The sequence below is a fragment of the Xyrauchen texanus genome, chromosome 2 (genome assembly GCF_025860055.1).
Source record: "Xyrauchen texanus isolate HMW12.3.18 chromosome 2, RBS_HiC_50CHRs, whole genome shotgun sequence".
NCBI classification, from domain to species: domain Eukaryota; kingdom Metazoa; phylum Chordata; class Actinopteri; order Cypriniformes; family Catostomidae; genus Xyrauchen; species Xyrauchen texanus.
Window position 1 is genome coordinate 29421958 of NC_068277.1, and position 26354 is coordinate 29448311.

The 26354-nt window shown below is 45.3% G+C and overlaps 1 protein-coding gene across 1 annotated transcript in view; it reads left to right on the forward strand.

The window, feature by feature from the left end:
* fam189a1 (family with sequence similarity 189 member A1) overlaps positions 1-26354 on the forward strand; it is a 242002-nt gene that overhangs the window by 199106 nt on the left and 16542 nt on the right. The window contains exon 4 of the mRNA XM_052138454.1: positions 6807-6938. Within this exon, the coding sequence (XP_051994414.1) occupies positions 6807-6938 (132 nt within the window). The remainder of the gene's footprint in view (positions 1-6806; positions 6939-26354) is intronic.

The window sequence follows — 26354 nt, forward strand, 5'->3', positions numbered from 1 at the left end:
GCCAGGAGGACGCCATATGCCCCAGGAGCCTCTGGAAAGTTTTAGAGGGACCACTGTGCCTGGCTTGAAGGAAGCAAGGCAGTCCAGCACCGACTGAGCACGCCGCCGTGAGACGCGCTGTCATTGAGACTGAGTCTAACTCCAACCCGAGAAAACAGATGCTCTGAACCGGAGTGAGCTTGCTCTTTTCCCAGTTGACCTGAAGCCCCAGCCGCTGAGGTGCCGGAGCACCTGGTCTCTGTGTGTGCATAGTAACTCTCGAGAGTGTGCTAGGATGAGCCAGTCGTCGAGGTAGTTGAGAATGCGGATGCCGGCTACCGTGAAGCGGGCAAGGGCCGCTTCTGCGACTTTCGTGAAGACGCCGAGGGACAGAGACAGGCCAAGGGGAGGACTTTGTAATGAAACGCCTGGCCATCGAACGCGAACCGTAGGAAGGGTCGGTGTCGTGGCAGAATTGAGACGTGGAAGTACGCGTCCTTCAGGTCCACCGCTGCGAACCAATCTAGATTCTGAACGCCAGCCAGAATATTTCTCTGCGTAAGCATTTTGAACGGGAGTTTTAACAAGGCCCGATTGAAAACTCGCAAGTCCAGGATTGGTCGTAAGCCGCCGCCTTTCTTGGGTACAATGAAGTAAGGGCTGTAGAAACCCTTCCTCATACCGGCTAAGAGGGTCGCGATTTCTGCGCGCAGGGAACTGGCATGCTCGCCGTGTACTGCGGAAAAGCGGACGCCCCTGAAGGGGGCCGGGAGCCGGGCAAACTGAATTGCGTGAATCGAAGTCGAATGGTCCGTGCAGCCAGCGTGATGCGCTGGGAAGCTTAAAGCCACGCTTCCCAGCTCTGCGCTTAGGGGCACCAAAGGGATGAGTATTTTGGACGTACCGGCGGGCCTCGCGAGCGGGCGAATAGGTAATGCAGCGCCGGGCGGCTTCGCTGGCGGCCTGAGGCTGAGGTGCTGAGAATAGACTCAAAGCACTTACCTTGTTCGCGCACCGCAGGGGCGGGTTCTTGACTGAGGAGGAGGTCTGATGTTGGCGCCCTCTGGACTCGCCTGAACCGGCCGGCCGGGGACAGTCGTGGGCAGGTGGAAGGCGGATCGCCGCGTCCGTGTACCGGACTGTTGTGATCTGAAAGCACATTGCCGTGAGAACGGCATTTGCGGCCAGGTGACCCAGAGGCAAAGGAAATAGCTCTTTATTGAGAATGTGGGTACCACAGCCCCCGCCAGGGGTGTGGCAAATGAAAAACAAAGGATTCTCCTCCCGCCCTCCACCGGGGACGGAGCGGTCTTACCACCTCCGGAGCTAACGTCTTCGGCTCTGGGTCGGCTGTCTCAGGAACGCTTGGGAGCCTTCCGGTCCTGGAGGGGGTTCGTGGAGACAGGGGCGGCGCCACCTGCGGAGTGCTCGACGCTGGGGCTGAGAGCTGGGCCCGGGTTGAGGCGGAGCAGGAGCTGGTTTCTCGCAGGGGACGGCCTCGGCGGGCAGACGGGCAGGGCCCGTGAGCGGCAGGTCTGGCGGCGGGCATGATGTGCTGAAATGGCCTCCGCCTGCTTCTTCACCGCAGAGAACTGTTGGGCGAAGTCCTCGACGGTGTCACCGAAAAGGCCAATCTGGGAGACAGGTGCGCCCAGGAAGCGGTTTTTGTCAGTCTCACGCATCTCGACCAGGTTGAGCCAAAGATGGCGCTCCTGGACCACTAGGGTGGCCATCGCCTGTCCGAAGTGCCTGCGCTGTGGCCTTCGCCGCCTCAGGGTGAGGTCGGTCGCTGAGCGCAGTTCCTGCAGCACATCAGGATCAGGTCCACCCCGTGCATGTTTCTGAGAGCTTTGGCCTGGTGGACTTGCAGGAGGGCCATTGCATGCAGGGCGGAGGCAGCTGGCCCAGCCGTGAGTGTAGGCCTTCGTGTTAGCGAGGATGTTGTCCTACTGGGCTTGGATGGGAGTACGGGCTGACCCCGCCAGGAGGTAGGGCTACCGGGCATAGATGGTGCACAACTGCCCTATCAACCTGGGGAATCGCGTCGTACTCGCGGGCGCTCTCCACCGCCGAGGGTGGAGAGAGTGGAGCGGGTGGCACCTAGACGAGCGGAGAGCGGGGCTCTCCACGTAGACGCCAGCTTATCATGCACCTCCGGAAGAAAGGGACCGGGGATGCGAGGCTGCGAACGCGCGCTGCCCCCAGGAACATATCATCCAACTGAGAAGGCTGTGGGGAGGATGGAGGGTTCCAGTCCAAACCCACGCTCAAGGCGGCCCGGCAAGCATGTCGGACATCTGAGCGTCGGCCTCCGCCTGGGCCTGCTGGCCCAGGCGGCAGTCCAGGGAGTCCTCGGCATCAGACACCGCACTCTCCGATGCAGCGGCGAGCTCATTTGCTTCGGACTCGGGAGGATAGACAGCCGGGCCGTGAGGCGAGCCGCTATCGCCGCGAGCGTGGACGGAGACCAGCGAGCGTGTCGGGGAACGGGGGTCGGCCCAAACACACAAGACAGCGCCTGTGGCCGTCTGAAGCAGAGAGCACTCTAACGCATCCAGGAACGACACAGGGGCGGAAAGGCATCTTGAAAAAGACGCGTCCTTAAAAGGACGTTCAACGCTGCTGTGTTTGCTCTTTTAGAGAAAATTACTCTTTTAGTAAAAACTCTTTTAATACACAGTGTGTGTGTGTATGTGTCTGCACTGTCGAAGCGCTCAGGGGCAACAATGCACGCCGTGCACTGAGAAGGAGAAAGCCGCTGTTGTGCGCCGTCAAGATCCAACAGCATGCAGATCGTCAGAGGAAAACAGGAATGTTTAAGTGGCGTGTAACTCGCAGCAAACTGCAGACAGACCATCGGCTCCGAAGAAATTTTCTGAATGAACTCCCGTATTTGCGCCGCTTAAATACCCGTATGTCCGGGGGCGGGACATGCAAATACTGGCTGCCAACTCTCATTGGCCTTTTTTCATAGATCAGAGGTGAATATCGGCGCTCAAGAGAGACCCCTAGTGTCGCTTCTCCGACACAACGTGGAGAGAGCGACAGAAGGGGAACATGAAAACATCAAAGGGTACATGAACAGGGTAAACTGGGCTGAACATCGACATCCAACATCTACCAACAATGATCGACAGAGACTGAACAATCAACCGGGCTTAAATACAGAGGGTTAATGAAGATCAAATGACAAACAGGTGAAAACAATGATTGAAAGCTGGCAGTGATGAGGGCCGGGAATTGTGGGAATTGTAGTTCATGAGAGGTGACACGAGAAACACGGGGCAGTCAACCAGGAATCGTAACACATGGCTACTATATTAACACCATATTACTGTAGTACACCAAACTATGACTTCTGCCAAAAAACATGGTTACTACAATATTACTATGGTAAAACAATGGTTAATTTTACCCAGATCAAACCTTTCTCTCAACTCCTCAACCTTCATCTTGATCAAATCACTGTGAAGTAATTAACAATTATATACATTTTTATTTATTAATAAAAGTATTATTAAAGGTAGGCCTAATATTAAGAGTGGAGACAGGAAACAGGACTTCAAAATGTGTGACAAATGGCAAACTCGAACCCGGGTCATCCGCACCAAAAAGTCACATCCATACCGTTGTTACAAACCACGCCACTGTAGCAACACTAAAAGCGCAGTTTTTCTATAATTTCTCTGTTTCATCCAGACTATTGGAGTGCAAATAGCCATGTTGTGTGGCAGGTGCTATTTACACCTAATGCAAATTTGTAAAAAGTCACTTTGTTTATTTATTTATTTAAAGAAAGCAAAAGCATTAGATTATTAGATTAGATGATTATTAGATGATTACAAGCTCTTGGTGTTTCACTAATCAACAGTACCCACAGTGAGGTATTAAAAGTGTTCTGTCAAACAAGATACTATATTTACTACAATTAATATTAATTACTGATATAGTTATTCTTATTATTGTACTCTCTCTAAACAGATTCTAATGAACCAGTTCTAATTCTCCACAATTCTACAAAAAAAAACACTGTCTTAATCTCCTGTCGTCATGGAAACATGGCATTGAGAACCCAATGGCACACACACACACATGCACATAGGCTGGGTGATGATTATCCTTTCCATTGTTTACAGGTTGATAAGACTAAAGACAGACTTCTCTCTCCATCAGTCTTTGCTCCACCTGATTTACGGATTAGTGTGTAGGATTAAGCATCCATCCTCTGTGCTTACAGAACACTTGCCACAGAGACTTGTATACTGACATGACTAAAATATTAATGAAGTTCTTTCCTCAATTAATTTAACCCCTGTTGCAAAGTTCAGACATTGCTTTTGTGCAGTATTGGTCAAATGGAGACTCTGTTTCAGTCCAACAGACAAATAATTTTCTATGCTGGACCATCATGTATGGACTTTATTCAGATATTTCTGCACAGACATGTATGAAAACTAATACAGGAATACAGGAATATAGAAGCTTTTAAAGGAATTTATTTAACTTTTTCAATATGTTAAACTTTTTAGCAAAAAAATGCAACTTTTTTGGGGAGTCCAAAAGCAATAGTAACATTATTATAGAAGTATCTTTTTGCAAAATGTTCACAGCTTTCACAGCTAATAGACAAGTATAAATCTAACTGACATCATTTGGTAGAAAGAGCATGCATATGTGTAAAATAAATATATTCACTTGATAAAGACTGAATTTAATAATGAAATGGGCACAAAACGTCTAGGTTACGTATGTAACCTCTGTTCCCTGATGGAGGGAACGAGACGTTGAAGTGAGCGACAGACGGGGAACATCTAGGTTACGTATGTAACCTCCGTTCCCTGATGGAGGGAACGAGACGTTTTGTCGAAGAAGCGATGCTAGGGCTCAACGTCGAAGTGACTGACAGACGGGAAACTTAATTGCAAGCAGCAATTACAGGGCCAAGCATTAAAATGTCTGCCACTGCACAACCCAAAGATCTTACAGGGCAAGCACAGATCACATTGCCCCAAGACAGATTTGAACCCACAACTTTTCATTCCATAGTTCAGTGTGCTATTCACTGCACAACACAGCTACAACATTGCTAGTCAACCAAGGGACATACAAAGCTTAGAGGAATCACAGCTGAGAACAGCTGTTACCATGCCAGTTTTAGAGTCAGCAGACAAGTATGGGTTATTTTTTTAACAATAGGTGTCACTGTCTCCAAACATTTAAAGTATCCTCAGGCCATAATGTCGAAGATGTATAACAATTTTCTTTTACATTCTACAATGTACTTAAAAGATTTTTTTATAAATGTTAATATGGTGGAGAGGCAGTATGGCTGATATGAGGAAAATTGCATCATTAAAATCTACCTGACCTAAGGAATCCACAGACAGATTTGAACTCATACGGTTCAAAAGTTAGGGCAAAAAAAGCAATTTTTCAAAATTTTTGACCCATAGATGGTACTGTTGTGAAACTATGCATGTGCCCTCTGACCATGGTCTTCATAAAGTAAATCAAGTTTCATTATGATAGGTCACAGCGTTGCCGAGATACAGCCACCTTGTTAAATATGTGTTTGCATAACTTTTCAACAAAATTAAATATCACAATTCTGTATTATTCATTCTGTGCGGCTCGGTCTGGAGATTATTTTTGAGCCATTTTGTCTACAAATCAGGCAAAGTTTGAATTGGCAGAAGTGAAAAAATTATGAATGACATAATCCAAGATGCACTTTTTACATGGTGGTGGCATTATAGAGTATGTCTGTAAAATGGCAGGCAAAACTGCTAGATAGATTTGCCCCTTGAAGGTCTCTGCGTTGTTTCTGAGAAATGAAGTAAAGCAATTATTGTTAATAATTTGACATAATCAGATTCCTATTATTACAGTTACACACATTGAGGTGTGGGATCATCTGACTACAGAGAACCTTGAGCTCTGGGCCAGCCTTCCATAAATATCCAGACAGAATACACATTGTGTACCAAATGGTATTATCCTTTGTTCAATGAGAATTTGGGGGTGAAAGGGTTCTTGGCTTCCTAGGGTTAAACCTTCAAGGAGGGGGATAGACCTCCAGAGTTATTCAGTATCTGGCATAGACCTTATAACTTTGTTGTCATTAAGTTTTATAAACGTGGGGACAAAACACTATACCAGACGCACCGAGACATTTTAAATGATACCAAACATGTTACACAAGTTACATTATTTGTATACATCAGATATTGTCTTTTGATACAGATCTTAGGTGAGTTTTAGGTGATCTGGGCTGAAAGGGAATAGATGAGGAGGAGAGGGGAGAGAATGGGACAGATGTGGAAGGGCAACAATGAGGTGTGATTTTTCAGTCTTCGCTCAGTGGGGTGTGGTGCCTCAGGAAGCATTTGCTCTTTGCCTTTGAATGCAAACACATTGGCACCCCGCCTTACATGTCCTAGAGACCACAAATTTGGGATGAGGCTATTCATGTCCACCCTATCAGTGTGCCAAATTTCAAAATGTTCCTATGTATGGTTCTATGGGCTGCCAAAGACTAGAGGAAAAATTTGCAACATCAAAAAAATTACTTTCATAATAACAAAAAAATTCACAAGGGGTGAAACAACCTCAAGCAGAGAAAACACTATTGAGCATGTGCTGAGTAAGTATCATCACTCTAGCTTGTTTGTAATGGAGGTTATTTAGTATTTTACAATTGTGCACGGGCCGATCTATTTATGTTTTTGTGTACTCATATTGTGTGTTCACACAATTGTATTGTCCGTTTTATGCAGAATTGTTTTTTTTTTACTTGCATAAGGCTAAAGACCTCTGTCCTCCTGCAGATCAAATTTGACAGTGACGGTGTTTGTGTCTGCTGTGAGCTCGAGCACCAGAGATCCACCTGTAATAATCTGGGAGAGACCCTTAAACTCAACCCGCTGAGGGACTGCAATACCATACGCCTCAGACTAAAGGTATTGTGTGTGTGTGTGTGTGTGTGTGTGTGTGCCTGTGTGTGTTGATGACATACTCTCCTTGTCAGAATATCCATCTGATTATTTAACATTCTATCAATTTAATATTTGACTGTAATGAGGGTTTTTTTTTGCATTGTGATTTTTTGTTTGTCTCAGTTAATGAATATTAGATACATAAATGAGAACAATTAGATATATGGCAATTAGGGTTATTTGATCATGGTGATACACAATGTCTTTGCATTTTTATTACATCTGGATACATGCATATATTTTTTGAAAATCTAAAATCTTCTTTAATTAAAAACATCCATTACAAAAACAAGTCTTATATCTTTAAACGGGTCATGAAATGGAGAATCAAAACGTCCTTGATATTTATACATATAAGTTGTAACCACTATAAAACACACTGTAAATAAAACACACTGTAAACTTCCTCCCCAGTCTAAAAAGAGCATTTATAGTTGCCACCCTGCTGAAACATCTCGTTTTGAAATCTGTGTGTTAATGACGTCACAACACATTGATCATTAATGTTTACACATCCAACAAACATTGGCCCTGCCCACTGGCGCGCAGTTCAAGTTCAGATTGCAGGCCTTGTGTACCACCACAGGGGACCCATCTGGACTATTTTAAATAATTTTGTATATAAACATGAACTACACGACTCTTTGACCGCTGCCATGTATCTCGCTGCTTTTAAAGACCCGGTGTAAAGTTACACCTCTGAAAGGGAGAAGCAATTCAGGACCTCAGGGAAGATAATACAATTATTTTAAAAAAGCACTTCATGACCCCTTTAAGAAGAAATCGATTTCTTCATGATAATCCTTTTAATGGTATTTGCAAATAGATATTTTGCTATGGAAAACAGTCTAGTAAAATGTATTTATTCCTTTTTTGGAAGGAAGATGTACACTGCAACGATATTTAAAATTAAAGAAGTGTTATGGGTTTAATTCAAGCTAGGCTCAATCAATAGTATTTTTGGCATAATGTTGATTAAACATTCCTCCTCGTCACCTCCATCGCCAGATTCAGGCCAGGGAGACCTCCGGCCTGATATACTCTCCCCTTCCTTCCTGGACGGGAGGTTTTGTCCTTTCGGCCGTCCTTCCTCCGGCCAGCCTTCCCCGCTGTAACGAACTCTGATCCTCAAGTTCACCCCGCCCCCTCTAGCTCTCACGCTCACTCCCAATCACCAGAATATTAGTTTCAACTGCACGGTTCATTTCCTCTATATATACTCTGCCCTCTCTCCCCACTTTTGTTGGTTATTGTTTAGTTACCCCTTCGCTTTGCCAGCTCTAGTGTTTCGCTAGCTTCCCCTGTTTCTACTACTCGCTTGTTTTGTCTTTGCCATATTCTGATTTCCCGGCTTCGACCTTACGCTCCCCTTGACTACGCTTCTCTGGATTTGCCCCTGTGTACTTTTGCCATTCTGCCAATAAAGCAGTTTTACCCGACATTGTGACTATCTCTTCTTGTGCGTGTTACATAATAACCAACCCCACAGAATAGTCACAATGGATCCCACTGAAAACCTTCAATGCTCACTAGAGCGGATTTGTGCGGCGCTTTCTGCCCAAGGATCTACTGTTGGGAGACATGACCAAGCGCTCACAACCCAGGGGCAGCAGATACGGGAGATACTACAGACGGTACGTGCTCTTTCTAATCACTTTAACCCCGTTCCACCTGTGTCTGTCCCTGAACCCGCTGATTCTCCCAGCGCATTTCCGAGCGCAGTGAGCTTTCAACCTCCCGAGAGGTTTGATGGCTCTTCTGACACTTGCAAAGGTTTTTTAATGCAGTGCAGTGTTTATATGAAATATCACCCCCTTTTACGCTCTGACAGTGAGAGAATTCATTTTTTGATCACCCTTCTCACTGGCAAGGCGCGACAATGGGCCACCGCGTTGTGGACGGCTGATAGCCCACTTCTCACTTCCTACGATCGATTCTGTCACCAGTTTGCTGTGGTCTTTAATCACCCCGCAGCTGGTAGAGATGTGGGCAGCCGCCTCGTGTTTCTTAAACAGGCGTCACGCACTGCAGCCGATTATGCACTTGATTTCCGCACCCTCGCCGCCGGTAGCGGGTGGAGCGACCCCGCTCTTCTAACTGTCTACCGCCTGGGTTTGAGCAGTCAACTGCTGATGGAGCTAGCCTGTAGGGGAGAATCACTGTCGCTGGAGAATTACATTCAACTCTCCATTACCGTAGACAATCTCCTACGCGATCGTACTTTTCGGAGTTCCGTGGTCATCTCAGAGCGCATGGTGGGTACTAACTCATCTCACCCCCCACCTCAAGAAAACTCTTCCAATCCGGAACCTATGCAGCTTGGTCGCGCTCCATTAACCCCTGCAGAGCGCATTAGACGTTTGACACAGAGCCTTTGTCTGTACTTTGGCAAACCGGGTCATCATATTGCCTCATGCCCGGTCTGTCCTCAGCCTTCTCTCTCTAGAAGCCAGGTTAGAACATCCGTCATTCTGAACATTACCCAGAAACAAGTCTGCCTCCCTGTGGTGTTGACCCTAAATGAAGTCTCCTTTTCTACCCCAGCCCTAATTGATTCCGGGGCAGCGGGGAATTTTTTGGACGATGGCTTGGCCCAAAGACTTGGAATTCCACTCAGTCCAGTAGTACCCCCTCTCAAGGTTAATTCTTTGGATGGGGCACCCCTCGGGTCGGGGTTCATTTCATACAGAACCCTGCCATTATCCCTCCAAGTAGGCTTGTTCCACAAGGAGACTATTCAGTTTTGTATTATTCAATCACCTAGAGACCTGGTAGTTTTGGGTCACCCCTGGCTCTCTCTCCACGACCCCCATATTTCCTGGCGCACAGGGGAGCTGTTGCGCTGGACTGACCACTGTCTGTCCCACTGTATTTCCCTTCCGGTGTTCTCCACCTCCGTAGAGAGCCCCGAGGTGAAATCCCCGGTCTCCATTCCCCCGGAGTATTCTTCCTACGCTGATGTGTTCGAGAAGACCCAGGTGAATCTCCCTCCACATCGTAGTGTGGACTGCGCCATCGATCTCCTTCCGGGGTCCCCACTCCCTAAGAGCAGAGTGTACCCCTTAACGCTGCCTGAAACCAAAGCCATGGAGGACTACATCGACGAGGCGCTCAGTCTCGGCATAATTCGATCGTCCACCTCCCCAGTGGCGTCAGGCTTCTTCTTCGTAGCCAAGAAGGATGGCGGGCTCCGTCCCTGTATCGATTACCGTGCCTTGAATAAAGTAACGGTAAAATTCGCCTATCCTTTACCTCTCATCCAGCCAGCCCTTGAGCAAGTCAGCAAGGCCAAGATCTTCACTAAGCTCGACCTCAGGAGTGCATACAACCTCGTGCGCATTCGGAAGGGGGACGAGTGGAAAACCGCGTTCATCACCACCAGGGGGCACTACGAGTACTTAGTGATGCCGTACGGCCTCGATAACTCCCCTTCGGTGTTCCAGTCGTTTATGAACGAGATCTTCAGAGACATGCTGGACCAATTCCTCGTCATCTACATCGACGATCTTTTAATTCACTCCTCCACACTCTCGGAACACACCAACCACGTTTCGAGAGTGTTACAGAGACTTAGAGAGCACGATTTGTTTGTGAAAGCAGAGAAGTGTGCCTTTCATCGTTCCTCGTTCCTGAGGATGGAGACCGACAAGGTAGCCGCAGTCCTTTCCTGGCCAGAACCTAGGACGCTGAAGGAGCTCCAACGGTTTCTGGGTTTCGCCAACTAGTACAGGCGCTTCATCCGAGACTTCGGTAAGATTGCCGCACCCCTCACTACCCTGACACGAGGCAACCCGAAGTCCCTCACTTGGGCGTGCACTAGCTCAGCAGGCCTTCCAAGCCCTTAAGGACGCTTTTACCACGTCCCCTGTTCTCCAGCAACCCGATCCCACTCTCCCGTTCGTGGTAGAGGTGGACGACCTCTGAGGTGGGGGTGGGAGCGGTGCTCTCACAACCACACGGTACTCCCGCTAAGCTGTACCCTTGTGCCTTCTACTCCCATAAACTGTCCTCCCCCAAACAAAACTATGACGTCGGGAGTAGAGAGTTGCTGGCCATTAAGCTAGCCCTCGAGGAATGGCGTCATTGGTTGGAGGGCTCTAAGTTCCCGTTCATTGTCTTCACCGACCACAAGAACCTGGAGTACCTTCGCTCGGCCAAGAGGTTGAACCCCAGACAAGCCAGGTGGGCCATGTTCTTCACCCGTTTCAACTTCTCTGTCACTTTTCGCCCAGGCTCCCAAAACGTCAAGGCTGACGCCCTCTCTCGTCTCTTCAGCTACGGCTCTGAACCTCCAGGGCCGGAGACGATTCTCCCTACATCTTGCGTCGTAGCACCTGTTAGGTGGGAATTGACGGAGGCCATCCTGCAGGCTCAAGGTGACGAGCCTGCGCCTCCTCAAACCCGTGATACCCGGGTGGCCGGAACAAAGGGAAGTGTGGACCCACTGCATGAGCTGAGGGCGAATAACCCACCATTGTTCCGGCCACCCGGGTATCACCCGTTCCACTGAGCTACTCGCAAGGAGATTCTGGTGGCCCTCACTCAAGGACGACGTCCATGACTATGTCCTCTCCTGTCCAGTCTGTGCCCAGTCCAAAACTCCTCGTCTCCTTCCCGCTGGGCTCCTCCAACCGTTGCCTATACCCAATTGGCCGTGGTCCCACATCGCCATGGACTTCATCACCGACTTACCTCCCTCCGACGGTCGGACGGAGATCCTAGTGGTGATAGACAGGTTTTCCAAGATGTGCCGCTTGATTCCCCTACCAGGACTACCCAACGCTACCCAACTGGCCGACCACATGATCAACCACGTCTTCCGGAATTTCTGCATTCCCGAGGAGATTACATCAGATCGAGGGACCCAATTCACTTCTCGCTTTTGGCGAGCCTTCAGCAACAGACTAGGCATCCAACTCAACTTCTCCTCGGGATACCACCCCCAAACCAATGGCCAGACTGAGCACCTCAATCAGGAGATAGGTAAATACCTGAGGGCCTACTGTGCCCAGAACCAGGGTACCTGGCACACCTACCTTCCTTGGGCCGAATACGCCCAAAAAAGCCTGGTCAGCTCTTCGACTCGCCTCACCCCCTTCCAATGCGTCCTGGGCTATCAGCCACCCCTTTTTCCTTGGGAGGCCGATCCCAGTGACGTTCCGGCGGTGGATGCCTGGGCCCAGAAGTGTACCCAGGTCTGGAGAGCCACCCATGACCGTCTACAACGCTCCACCCAGACCCAGAAATCGAAGGCAGACCGCCGACGCCGACCTACCCCTATATTCCATCCGGGCCAGCGGGTGTGGTTGTCGACCCGAGACATCCGTCTTCGTCTCCCGTCCAAGAAGCTGAGCCCTAAGTACGTCGGCCCTTTTAAGATTGTTCAGAGAGTTAACCCTGTCACCTATAAATTGCTTTTGCCACCCCGCTACAAAATTTGTCCTGTGTTTCATGTTTCCCTTCTCAAGCCCGTGTTTTACAGCCCCATGTTCCCGCCCACGGCATCCCAGACACCCCCTCCACCACTCGACGTCGGAGGTCAGCCCCCCTATATGGTCCGGGCCTTGTTAGACTCACGACGTCGGGGTGGCCAGTTGCAGTATCTGGTAGACTGGGAGGGCTACGGACCAGAGGAACAGTCATGGGTACGGTCGAGGGATGTCTTGGACCAAGCCCTCAAGCTGGATTACCATCGCCAGCATCCCGATCGTCCCGCACCACTTCCCAGAGGTCGCGCTCCTCGTAACCGAGTACGGCCGTCCGGAGCCGTCCGTAGCAGAGGGGGGAGTACTGTAACGAACTCTGATCCTCAAGTTCACCCCGCCCCCTCTAGCTCTCATGCTCGCTCCCAATCACCAGAATATTAGTTTCACCTGCACGGTTCATTTCCTCTATATATACTCTGCCCTCTCTCCCCACGTTTGTTGGTTATTGTTTAGTTACCCCTTCGCTTTGCCAGCTCTAGTGTTTCGCTAGCTTCCCCTGTTTCTACTACTCGCTTGTTTTGTCTTTGTGTATTCTGATCCCCCGGCTTCGACCTTACGCTCCCCTTGTCTACGCTTCTTTGGATTTGCCCCTTTGCCATATTCTGATTTCCCGGCTTCGACCTTACGCTCCCCTTGACTACGCTTCTCTGGATTTGCCCCTGTGTACTTTTGCCATTCTGCCAATAAAGCAGTTTTACCCGACATTGTGACTATCTCTTCTTGTGCTTGTTACACCCGCCTCCTGGGAAACAGAGAGCGATGAGGGGAGGTAGGAGGGAGAGAGAAAGAGCAAGTGGGAGAGACAGAACAAGAAAGAGAGAAAAAGTGGCTCGCCGGTCCCCGGACACACTGTCGCCTGGTCCTCGGGTAGCTGTGCAATGGTCCTCTGCGACGCCAGGCGATGGACATTGCCTCCTGGTGAATGGCAGTATCTTCTCCGTCTCCTGGCAAATGGCAGCTGGCTTCTCTGCCTACTGGTGAACCGCTCCAGTACCACCATACCATGCCTCCTTGGCATCACAACCCTCCAACAGTGGTGAGGGCTCTCTGACAGTGCATTCCTCCTCCTTCCCGGGTTTCGGCACCAATGTAACAGAGTTCTCAGGATGGGCAAGAGGAGGCGGGAACCGGGTGAACAATCAAAATAAACTTTTAATGCCACAAAGGAACTTAAACATAACATAATATGCTTTCCAATATAAAAAAAAACAAAGACGCACACACACAACATGTGCGTCTCTCTCTCTCTCTCTCACTCACTCTCTCTCGAACTGGTGTCCCGCTGATTAGTCAACTCAGTGCCAGGCGTGTGTCATCACGGCCCGGCCACAACCTCCTCCTCATCACAGCCTTCAATACTGAATATATTCTCAATTAAATTAAGGATTTACACACAATCAGGAAGAGAGACTCCAAGGGTACCAGCTCTTTAGAAATGCCACTGTAAGTGACCTTGAATGAAAGGTGCCTGCTAAATTATAAGAAACTTTTAGTGTGACGAATATTGTAGCACACATACTTTAACTTGTGTCACATCATGATCTTACTACTCAAGTAAACTATTTTTTGTGGGATTGTTATAGAATATAAAGATATTTTGGTAACAATTTACAATAAGGTTCCATTTTTTAACATTTGTTAATAATAATAAACAGTACTTTTACAGGATTTATTAATCTTGGTTTATGTTTTTAAACATATAGTAATAAAAAATTGTAATTAAAAGTTGTATATGTTTACATTAGTTAATGCACTATCAACTAACATGAACGAACAATATTTTTTGTAACTAACAATAACAAAGATGAATAAATGCTGTAAAAACATTTTGTTCATTGTTAGTTCATGATCAGAATCAGAATCAGCTATATTACCAAGTATGTTTACACCACAAGGAATTTGTCATAGGGACAGAAGCTTAAAGTGCAAATAGAATACAAAAATGTACATACAGTATACAACATATACATACAGACATTTGAAAAATACATATAAACATATATACATAAACAGTGAAATAAGAATTAAAAATATGATACAACAGATAAATGTATAGAGGAGAAACTACAGTAGGGCAATAATGTTGTTCAAATATGTTATATACAGATGTACAGTTATGTGCAAGGTGATTTAATGTATTCTGCAGATGAGGTAGGATATGTCAAATAAATTTAAATGGAATATAAATCTGAATAAATAGTTGAATATGGACATGATTGTATTGCCACAATGGAGAGTATTGGAGGCAGTTTTAACTGTTCAGAAGGTGAATGGCCTGAGGGAAGAAACTGTTGTGCCTGACTGTTCTGGTGCTCAGAGCTCTGTGGTGCCGGCCAGAGGGCAACAGTTCAAAAAGGTAGTTTGCTGCCCTTTTCCTCACTCTGGAGGTGTAGAGTTCTTGGAACTGTACAGGGTGGGAAGGTGATAACCAATAATCTGCTCAGCAGTCTGGACTATCCTTGGAAGTCTTCTGATGTCTGACAGTTATTGAAGAGCAGAGGACTGACTCAATGACTGCTGAGTAGAACTGGATCAGCAGTGCCTGTGGCAGTTTGAACTTCCTCAGCTGGTGAAGGAAGTACAACCTCTACTGGGCTTTTTTCACAATGGAGTCAATCTGGGTCTCCCACTTCAGGTCCTGTAAGATGGTAGTGCCCAGGAACCTGAATGACTCCACTGCTGCCACAGTACTGTTCAGAATAGTGGGCGGGGTCAATGTTGGGGTGTTTCTCTAAAGTCCACTATCATCTCCACTGTTTTGATCGTGTTCAGCTCCAGGTTGTTTTGACTGCACCAGTGAGCGAGCAGTTCAACCTCCCTTTTGTATGCAGACTTGTCGTCATCTTGGATGAGGCCAATGACTGTAGTGTTGTCTGCAAACTTCAGGAGCTTGAGAGAGGTGTCCTTGGCGGTGCAGTCCTTTGTGTACAGGGAGAAGAATAGTGGGGAGAGCACACATCCCTGGGGAGAACCAGTGCAAATTTTACATGTGCTGGAAGTTAATTTCCCTAACTATTTCTCACTAACTGCTGCCTATCTGTCAGAAAGCTGGGATCCACTGACAGATAGAGGTGGAACCGAGAGCTGGGATAATTTATCCATAGGAGAGCAGGGATGATGGTGTTGAAAGTCCACAAATAGGATCCTTGCATAAGTCCCCGGTCTGTCTAGATGTTGCAGTATGTAATGAAATTCCATATTAACTGCATCATCCACAGACCTATTAGCTCGATAGGTAAACTGCAGGGGATCCAGAAAGAGTCCTTCAGGTGGGCCAACACCAGTCACTCAAATTCATTTGTGACCACAGATGTCAGGGTGACAGGTCTGTAATCATTAAATCCTGCAGTCTTGGGTTTCTTAAGGGCAGGGATGATGGTGGAACATTTGAAGCAGCTGGGAAATTCACAGTGCTCCAGTGATGTGTGGAAGATATGTGTGAAGTTGGTTAGCACAGGTTTTTAGACAAGTGGGTGAAACACCGTCTGGGCCCTGTGCTTTCCTTGTCTTTTCTTTCCGGAAGTCCTTACACATACATCTTCTTCACAGATCTTAAAAGTAGGTTGAGAAGCAGGAAGGGGGAGAAAGTGGGTTGCAGAAGGTGTTGGTGGTTGTGTGAAGTGAAGGTCAGAGTGGGTGTGGGGTGTTAGATTGGGCTTTTCAAATCTACAGTAAAACACATACAGGTCGTCAGCCAGTTGTTGATTCCCTACTGTGTTGGGAGATGGTGTCTTGTAGTTGGTAATATCTTTCAAGCCACTCCACACTGATGCAGGGTTGTTAGCTGAAAACTTGTTTTCCAGTTTTTCGCTTTATTTTTAAATTTTAGCCGCTTTAATCTCCTTTGTCAGTGTGTTTTTGGCCTGATTATACAAGATTTTATACCCACTGTAAGCATCCTCTTTGGCCTGATGAATCTGCCTGAGTTTATCTGTAAACAGTTTGTCATTGTTGTGAATCCTAGTAGGAATGCAAATGTCCTAAAAAAAACTGATATATTATGTCACAGTATCTGTGAGGTCATACCAGTCGGTGGCTGCAGCTTTGTCTGTTTGGTGGAAGAGAGGAAATGGCATGGCTCATCAAGCTGGTTGACTTGATCTCTATCAGCTGTTTCTTGTTACAGTGATTTGTATTTGTATTTGAGTGTTCTAATGTTTTTAGTGTTGTGAAGCTGAAGATTTCAAGAAGTTTATGCTGACTGAGAGTTTTGTTACACTGAACTGTTTGAAATAAGAAACACACTGTGAAGAAAGCACACAGAGAGTGTGTCACTGCTCCCTGTCTGAAGCGTGTCACTGCTCCCTGTCTCCTCCTTTTCCATACCCGAACCTGAAGGAGTGTTACACGGAGTTAGCAAAGTCCTTATTTGTATGGGTTAAGAGTAGTTTGACTATTTTGTTAGGAAGAGAGCAGAGATTCACTAGATATATTCTTGGCAGCTCGGTTCAGAAGCCGCTTTGTTGCAGTTTGACCAGTGCGCTGGCTTGCTTCCCTCGTTTGTGTCTTTTAGTGCGCATGTACAGCACCGCAACTACATGTCAGACATTCAATTCCTTCCTATGGAAGCCAAGCGTCAAGCTCGCGAGGTGGTTTGTAAAATTGTCAGCAGCGCGGGGCAAGCGGTTCCCTAGCGTTGGGAGTGGCTTTGTGCGGATTTCTTCCGTGTCAGTGGAAACGCAGCCTCAGACTCTATGAAGTTGCTATTGCCCCCGCTACGCAGGTCACCGTGTTCCAGATCCCAGATAGATTCTATCTTGACTGCAAGACATAATGATGCCCTGTCCCGGTCTGCACCCGCATCCTCTTTTACCCACATGAGGTGCGTTTTTCCAGAGCGCCTTTAGACCATAGCGTTTTTTGCATTCTAAATTTAGCTTTATTAATCAGTATGTTCCAAGCCTTTAATAATAAACAAATAGATTTCTGTTCTAATTTTGAGAAATTATTCAGATTTCATCATCTCTGACAAGGATGAAAGACAAAACAATTACTAGTTTGTATCCTAGTCTTTCTCACTTGAAAATATAGAAAAATGGTCCATTCAGACTTTTACTTTTTCAAACGTTTCTCTCTGGAGATACCCCTGAACCCCCATACAGTATCATTCCTCAGTCACAAGGGCTTCTATGCCCCCATACTTGGATATTTGTATGTAAAGAAAAACTTATGAGATCGTCATGATAAGATCAATCTTGTGAAAAAAATAACACTAAAATTACAACAATTATATATATATATATATATATATATATATATATATATATATATATATATATATATATATATATTGATAGACAAGATTGACAAATGCTTATCAATAATACTCTTATGACTAAAATGTTTACTGTGTTCAGTGACTAAAATATCAATATGACTAAATGTTACTAAAATATGACTAAAATGTCAACAATTTTCATAGACTAAAACTACATAATAAATGCCATCAGACTTTGTCAAACAAAATGACTAAAAAACAAATAGAAATAGAAATAGGATAAGGTTGACTATGATAAAAACTAAAAAGGCCATTTGACACAGGATTAAGACTAAGATTAAATAAATAAAAAAAACAGCTGACAAAATTAACAGTAGTATTCAATTGCCAGGTCATTAGGAGTGTATTAATGCAAAGCCAACATTTACGTGTTTTTAACATCACTTTTTTATCGGTATGGTACCACCTTCGCTCATTTTGAGCCAGGAAAAACCCTGGTTATATGGCGATATTTTGGCTTTAAGATAACCGACACTAAGCAGAGAGAGGTACTGTGCCAACTTAAAGTTGCTACATCGCGCATATCAGCACCTGAAACAGCACAGAGTAAAGTAGAAAAGTGAGATTTCAGAAAATTATCCACACACTGGACAAGAGGTACCAGCGATAAGTACAACTTTTTAGAAAGAGTATTTGGAAATACCAGTTGTCATTAAAAAAAAACAAAAACAACAACAACAATAACAACTGTTTTAGTGGTTTGATTGAGTGAACCACACGTTTATTTCCAGTTTCCTTTTCAAAAGAGTTTATAGAAAGTATATGTTACATCCTGCTTAAATGTCCCTGTTTGTTTGGACAATCTTAATTTCATGAAAATGTGTATGTTATTATTTATTGTTCTATTTTATTTAGGTGTAATATTGAGAAAATAACAAGTTTGCAGTAATGCAAAGATGTTATTATTTAATTTAGTAAAAATATCATTTTAATTTGAAAACATTGTGCATGTATATTTGTTGTTGTTGCTAGTTTGTATATTTGAGTTGAGAAATACACATTTCAGCATTATCAGTAATCTATTTGTGCATTTTCATTGATAACCAAGCAAGTTGACTCATGATACCATTTGTTTATTATATCGCAATCGCATATCGCAATATTAGCCTCAATAATCGCAATATGACATTTTCCCCAAATCGTGCAGCCCTAGAATGTAGATTGGTGTGAAATTTGTGAGCATTTTAGCACAAGGCTGCAACATAACAAAATGTGAAAAAGATTAAGGGGTCTGAATACTTTCTGAATGCATTTATTTCCATCTTAGGAAGAAAACAAAACAATATGTAACATAATAATACTTTATTAATATTTCCCAAACAAAGTCTTCCACAGGATAAAGATAGAAATGCTCTAAAATAGCACCAATTCAATTAACATTAAACATTGGAGTGGAAACATAGCGCGTGTGGAGGCTTCACGCTACTCTCCAAGGTAATGCGTTCAACAAGCCATGTGATGCACGGATAGACGTGGAGGCAACTGAAATTCATCCTCCACTACCCAGATTGAGGTAAGTCACTATGCCACTACGAGGACTTAGAGTGCATTGGGAATTGGGCATTCCAAATTGGGGAGAAAAAGGGGAGAGAAAACAATTGCGTAGTATATGATGGGTAATAACTCTGAATTCTTATCCTCAGACTTTAATTACATAATAAGTAAGTAAATAAAATATGTTCAATATTTTAGATATTTCAGGTATAACTACTATACTGTATATACACTGGCAGCCAAAAGTTTGGATTAATGTACAGATTTTGCTCTTATGGAAAGAAATTGGTACTTTTATTCACCAAAGTAGCATTCAAATGATCACAATGTATAGTCAGGACATTAATAACAGGAAAAATGACTATTACAATCAGATCCTTTGCATTCTAGCTGTCAGTTTGGCCAGATACTCAGGTGACATTTAACCCCACACTTCCTGTAGCTTCCTGTCTTATTGGGCACTTCTCACGCACCTGTAAGAAGACATATGCAGAAGAATTCCACCAACATGATTTGAAACGAGAAAAAAACAGCCTTTAAGTTTGGAATGTTTCAATGTCGTAAATCACCGGCCTTCACAAGAACCCCCACCCAGTTAAAGCAGACTTCTCTTTTGTAAGGTTACAAGGACCACTAAGAACTCTAAGACATTTCATCTTAATCTAGACTTGCTAGATAATGCTGAAAATCACTTTGAACTGTGGGAACGTTTGTACCTGCCAAATTAATTATTATAGACTGATGGAACTCTTTAAAATGTGTGTAGCGATGTGCAATCACCTATAATTGATAAATATAATCTTGAATTTTGTATGAGTCATCTCATTCTGCTAAGAATGGTAAATTGTAAAACCAATATGATTTTGTAACCAGGGATTTTCATGTTTTGTTACCTACACGTATTACAGCCATAAAAAAATGACATTTTTAGTATGTAAGCGTTTGCTGGCGTATGAAGAAAAATCTGATGACAATGAATATCATGTCTCTTTTACCATTCTCAAGATATAAAAGCTCATGATTAAATATGAACTATTTCTGAGTGGGACATTTTTAAGAGTCTGAAACAAAGGACCATAACTCAACTGTCGGAAAAGACAGCCCAGTTGACCATGTGACTCTGAAAAGTCACATCTGATTGGCGCAGGACACCTTTGGGGATGCGGCCAATTTCAGTTCAAATAGTTCCAAACAGGAATGTGTTTGATGTAATTGAGTGATTTTCTAGTTCCAAATTAGCAAGTTAGCATGATTACTCAAGGATAAGTTGTGATGAGTGATGACTACTGGAAATGGGGCCTGTCTGGATATGATAAAAAAAAAAAAAAAAAAGTGATGGTGCTGTTTTGACATCAGTATTGTCCTGACAATACTTTGTGATCAGTTGAATGCCACTTTGGTGAATTAAAGTACCAATTTCCTTCCAAAATGCAAAATCTGTACATTATTCCAAACTTTGGTCTGCCAGTGTATATATAGAAATATAGTACTGTATGATGCTTCACGTCTGAAATCTGAAGTCAGATGGTGACCAGCCAATAAAAAAATCAAGGGGTCTTGAATGTTGAGGAAATGGATATGGCGAACAAAAAGAAGCACCCGAAGTGGAGCTGCGAAATGGAGGAAAGTTTGATTCAGTCGTGCCTTAAAATGAGTGCCTCTACGATATCAACGTCAGGAGTCAACACTCTTCTGTTTGTTCTTCTTTTTGTCAAAGAAACACTGTGTTGGCACTGCTGGCTCAATATAGGATGATGAGTTGTTTCTCAGTGGAGTTGACCCAACACCTCTGATTCAGATACTAATATACTGCATGTTCAACCAGTGTTCTTTATCCTATGTAGCAGAACACATTGGGCACAAACGAGGCACGACACAGACAAGGTACACTTTTACCCCTGGAGGGTTCTTTTATTGGTTGGAGTGTGGCAGTGGAGAAGTGTGCAGGGTAGGTGAAGGTGCTCGGTGTGGAACTGCCTTCTCTTTGTGCAGTGTAATGGTGAGTGTGTGCCATTAGCAGAGAGACTTCCTTTCCAGACCTGACCAGGCTGTAAGAGGGCAAGCCACAGAGGAGAAATCAGAGATGAAACATCAATATTATTCAACCAACCCCAAAAAGGCATGTACCTGAGTTTTGGTGTTAGGACAAGGAAACTCTGTTAATGCCGTCACCTTGTCACCCTGGGGAATTACCAGTCCTCGTCCTATGTGGAAGCCCAGGTACCGTGCCTCTGAGAGACCCAGGTGACATTTGCGGGGTTGGCCATCAGCCCATCCCTAAGTAGAGATGACAGCACCTACCGCTGCCATAGTTGATGGTCTTCCCATCCTTCAAAATAGATCACCATGTTATCCAGATATGTGGCAGTGTATTGTTGGTGGGGGTGCAGAATGACATGAATCATTCTTTTAAAGGTGGCTGGTGCCTCATGCAGCCCTAAAGAAAGAACCTGATACTGCCAGTGGCCTGATGATGTACTGAAGGCCATCTTATCCTTTTCCTTGGGTGCCAATGGAACCTGCCAGTATCCTTTTGTCAAGTCCAAGGTTGAAATAAAATGGGTTCTCCCTAACCTTTCAATGAGTTCGTTCACCCGAGGCAAGGAATAGCTGTCGAAGGTTGAGAATTAATTTAGCTTCCTGAAGTCATTACATAAGCGAAAGTTGCCATCCGTCTTTGGGACCATAAAGATGCGGCTGAACCAAAGGCTTGCAGGAAGGCTTCAGGAACTCAATATGGTTGTGATGGTGTGCATACTTCGTGTGATATTACCTCTGTCTGCCCAGGGACCTCCGAGAACACATCCTTAAATTGACTGACTAGGGGCTCCATTTCCTTTCCCTGCGTTGCCAACAGATGTTCTCCTAAATCCACCACTGGGGGTTCTCCGTGGCCAGTAGGGCTGGTTGATTACCAGACTCCTCCCAGCACTTTAGGAGATTGATGTTGTAGATCTGTTTTGCCCTCTGTCTCCCTGGCTGCCACAGTTGATAGGTCACGGGTCCCATCCTCACCACTATGGTGTAAGGGCCCTGCCAAGATGTGAGAAATTTAAATGAAGCATTTGGTAACAATAACAGGACCTGATCACCCAGGTGAAACTCACTTGCCTGTGCCGGTCTGTTGTATGTTTGTTGTTGGGCATGCTGGGCCTCTACGAGGTGCTCTTTCATGAGCGACATGACCCGCTCAATACTGTTTCTCATGTTCTTCACATGCTTGATGGTCGTGCAGAATGATGATGGCTGCTATTCCCAGGTTTCCCTCTGTACACCTAAAAGACCCCTGGGTTGCCTGCCAAATAATATTTCAAGCAGAGTGAAACATGTTGAAGCTTGTGGGACTTCTCTATCCCCAAAGAGCACATATGGTAGAAGGAGGTCCCAGTCACTCCTATCCTCAGCTATCACCTACCGAAGTATCCATTTCAGAGTCTGATTAAAGCGTTCTACCAGACCGTCTGTCTGTAGGTGATATAGTGAGGTAGTTGTTTCATCAGTCTGGAGATGAAGGGTGTTTCCTGGTCAGTCAATATCTCCTTAGGGATTCTGACCTGGCTGAAGAGAAAGTTTTCAGGCGATATTTGCCAATATTGCTTTGCTTTAGGGAACTGCCTCTGGGTATCTGGTAGCGTAGTCCACATTCACCAGAATGTGTTCATGTACCCAGACAGACTTTGGCTGCGGCCGTACGAGATCAATGCCTATCTGCTCGAAGGTTACCTCTATTACTGGAAGTGGTATGAGGGGGCTGGGGGATAAATTTTGCAGAGCTGTACGGTGGCACACCTGGCAGCTTTGGCAGAATGATTTCACCTCTGTGTCCATCCCTGGCGAGTGAAAACTTTCGCAAAGGTTTTGCAGGGTGTTTTCAGCTCCAATCTGGCCTGCCATGGGGTGGAAATTGGCTTGGTCCATCAGTATTTCTGCCTTTGTACATGGAACCACCTAGAGCTGCTTCTCTTCACCCCTGATCGCTATAAAGTATAGCAGGCCATTCTGTACAATAAAGTGAGGAAAGGGGTGTGGAGGGGATGTTGTTGTTCTCCTTCCACTATTCTGACCTGTCTCCAGCAGTTTTTCAATCTCTCATCTTCCCTCTGTTCTCTTGTGAATGATCCTTCTGACATCACCTGCTGGAACAGATCATGCAACACATCATTATTTCTATTGTCCAACTCACCCTCTCTCTCACTTTCTGTTGCCAACAGCGCAGTCTGTGCACAGGCCTTCCATTGTGGTCTAGGAGGTCTTCGGGGGTAGGGCTGCTTTGCCGACTGCAGGAGTGCTTCGAATCTTGGCCAGTCTCTCCCCAACAGTAGTGGAATGGGGAGATCTTTCATTATCCCCACCTGTACAGACAATGAACCAGAGCTCAATGTTATTGTAACTGTATGTGCTGGAACATACCTTGTGTAGCCATGAACACATATGATGGGGATTAGAACACGCCCTGGTTTCTCCGACTTCAACAAGTGAAATTGCATGAGGCTCACGAAGCTTCCAGTGTCCAATACAGCTTTTACTCATTGGCCATTGATTTTTTTCCTCTCATTCTGGAGCCTCCACTGGAACTCTGAGATGTGTGATGCAACCCGACATCCAGGCCTGTGCCTTCAGTGGATTTGGATCTGTTGGCATCGGCTCATCTTGTGCTGCGGCTGTTTGTGGCAACGAGAATTGCCTGGAGGTACCCTCGATGCTTCGTCAATCCCCTGGGCCCCACCTCTGCAAGGATTCTTTTAATATATATATTATAATAATTTGAGGTGGTAACTGGCAGAAAGTAATAGACACATTGCAGTTCCCCAGTGAGGAGAGGGGCGATAAATTGCACCCACTCTGCTTGCGGCCATCCCTCATGTGCTGCCACCACCTCAAATGTATGTAAATACCCCTCGACAACATCTTGATCAGTGAGTTTCATCAGGATATGTTGAGCCTTTAATCTCACATCTGGTGCTGGGGCTCTCGTGCTTGCCTCCAATCTCAACCAGAGAATCTTCACAGTGGTCCAGTTTTGTTCGGCGAGAAGCTGTTCTGTCAGCTTGCTGGATAAAGTCCTCCATTCTATGTGCAGGGTTGGTGAAGGTGCTCGGTGTGCAGCCGCCTTCTTCCCTTCATGCAGTGTGATTGTGAGTGTGTGCCGTTAGCGGAGATTTGAGACTCGCTCCTCGTCCGAGTCTTCGATTGAGACGAATGCCAGGTCACAAACAAAAGCATTCACATTTATCAGCGAGCTCATGTTACATTTAGTCACCAACTTCTAATCCAACTGTTTCTCTCACTGGCTTTTAGCCCTGTGTCTCCTTCGTTGATTAATGTGTATCATGTACCGCTGCGAGTTTCCCCCGTGTTACCCCGTGGACTGCCTGTCTGCCCCTTGTGCCTCCTTGGACTGCCTGTCTGCCCCTTGTGCCCCCTTGGACTGCCTGCTTGCCCTCGGTGCCCCCTTGGACTGCCTGTCTGCCCCTTGTGCCCCCTTGGACTGTCTGGTTGCCCCTTGTGCCCCCTTGGACTGTCTGGTTGCCCCTTGTGCTCTCCTTGGTCTGCCTGCACCCCCCCCCCCCCATTCCTTGGACGATTTTGTTTTGTTTTTAGGGTATTTCTTCTTTCCTTTGTTTTAGGAGCGTCTGGAATCCACTCCTTAGGGGGGGGGGTGGGGTTATGTCACGATCCCTTGTTGTCTGCCCCGTGTTTCTCGTGTCACCTGTTATAAACTACAATTAACACAATTCCCGGCCCTCATCACTGCCAGCACTCAATCATTGTTCTCACCTGTTTGTCGTTTGATCATCACTCTCCCTGTGTATTTAAACCCTGTTTGTTCCCCAGTCCTTGTCGATCGTTGAATGTGGATGTTTGAATGTAGATGTTTGTTAATGTTACCTTTGCCCTCCGTGGATGTTTCCTCAACCTGTGTACCCCTTGGATGTCTTTCGTGTTTTTGTTTTATTTTCCCCATGGTGGACGTTTTATTTGTTCCAGTGTTTGTCTAGTTATTTTGCAAATAAACCGCATTTAGATCCTCACCCCCCCATCTGCCTTCTCCTGCCTTCATAACATTGCTCTTGGAATATCTTTGATAACCTACAAGATTGATAATTTTTTGTTTCCAGGAGAAAAAAAACTTTTTTCAATTAGGCAAAAGCAGGTATTCAAGAAAATACATTAAATTCTTTTCTTTCTATTGCCTTATTTTTTTTCAAAAACACAACATAAACCATTTGGCCCCCTCCAGAGGACTAGCCCTTAAAAGTGTTGTTGATTGTACAATCATGTGGAAATGGTTTGGCCTGTCCAGTCCTCTTAAGATGGTCTCCTTTCACCTAAAGGGCTTCTGCACATTTAAGAATTCAGCATTTTCCTTGAGAACATCACTGGGTCATATACATCCCATCGTGTCACTATGAGAGACCAGACAGTGCTCTGATAGCAGGTGTGTGAGATGGCCTGTCGTAAATACTAAATGTTCTTCACATTGTGGCTGAGACAGATCTATTCCCCAACTCAGTCTGGTACAATTCTAAACTGAGCTGCCATTGGTGTCCTTGGATTTCTCTCCTAGTGCCTTTCTTCTCTAGGTTATACACTATCTGTGATGGCTACATACTGAGTACTGAAGTTTCAAAGGAAAGTGTCTTCACTGCCCTCAACTTCTCTTGATTTAGCTAATGGGTTATAGCTAGTCATTAAATCCATATGAGAATGAATTTAAAAGCTGCACAGACTTTAAAAGCCAATAAAGTATAATGGTAAAACAAGGACCTATTCTCTATTCCATAACCTAGTGAGCTGCCTGACTGCCTTCAGCCTACATAGGCAGCTGCTTTCAAAGGCAGAATCCTAACAGTCATGGGAACTCATAAATGCTTGTTCACACAGAACTGCTTTGGAATTATTTTTCTATGTAACCATGTTGGACTTGTCTCACTGCAACATGAGCACTGCATTTTAAGACGGCATGTGAAGTTAAAAGAACTTTTCCCATTGAAGATCGTGTTCTGTGTGAATGTCCCTAAATGTGACTGATTTGGTATATTCTAAATAGACAGCTACTGTGTGCACCATACAATTCGCATTCCTCAGTATTGAATGAAGCTTGTCACAATACATTATGGA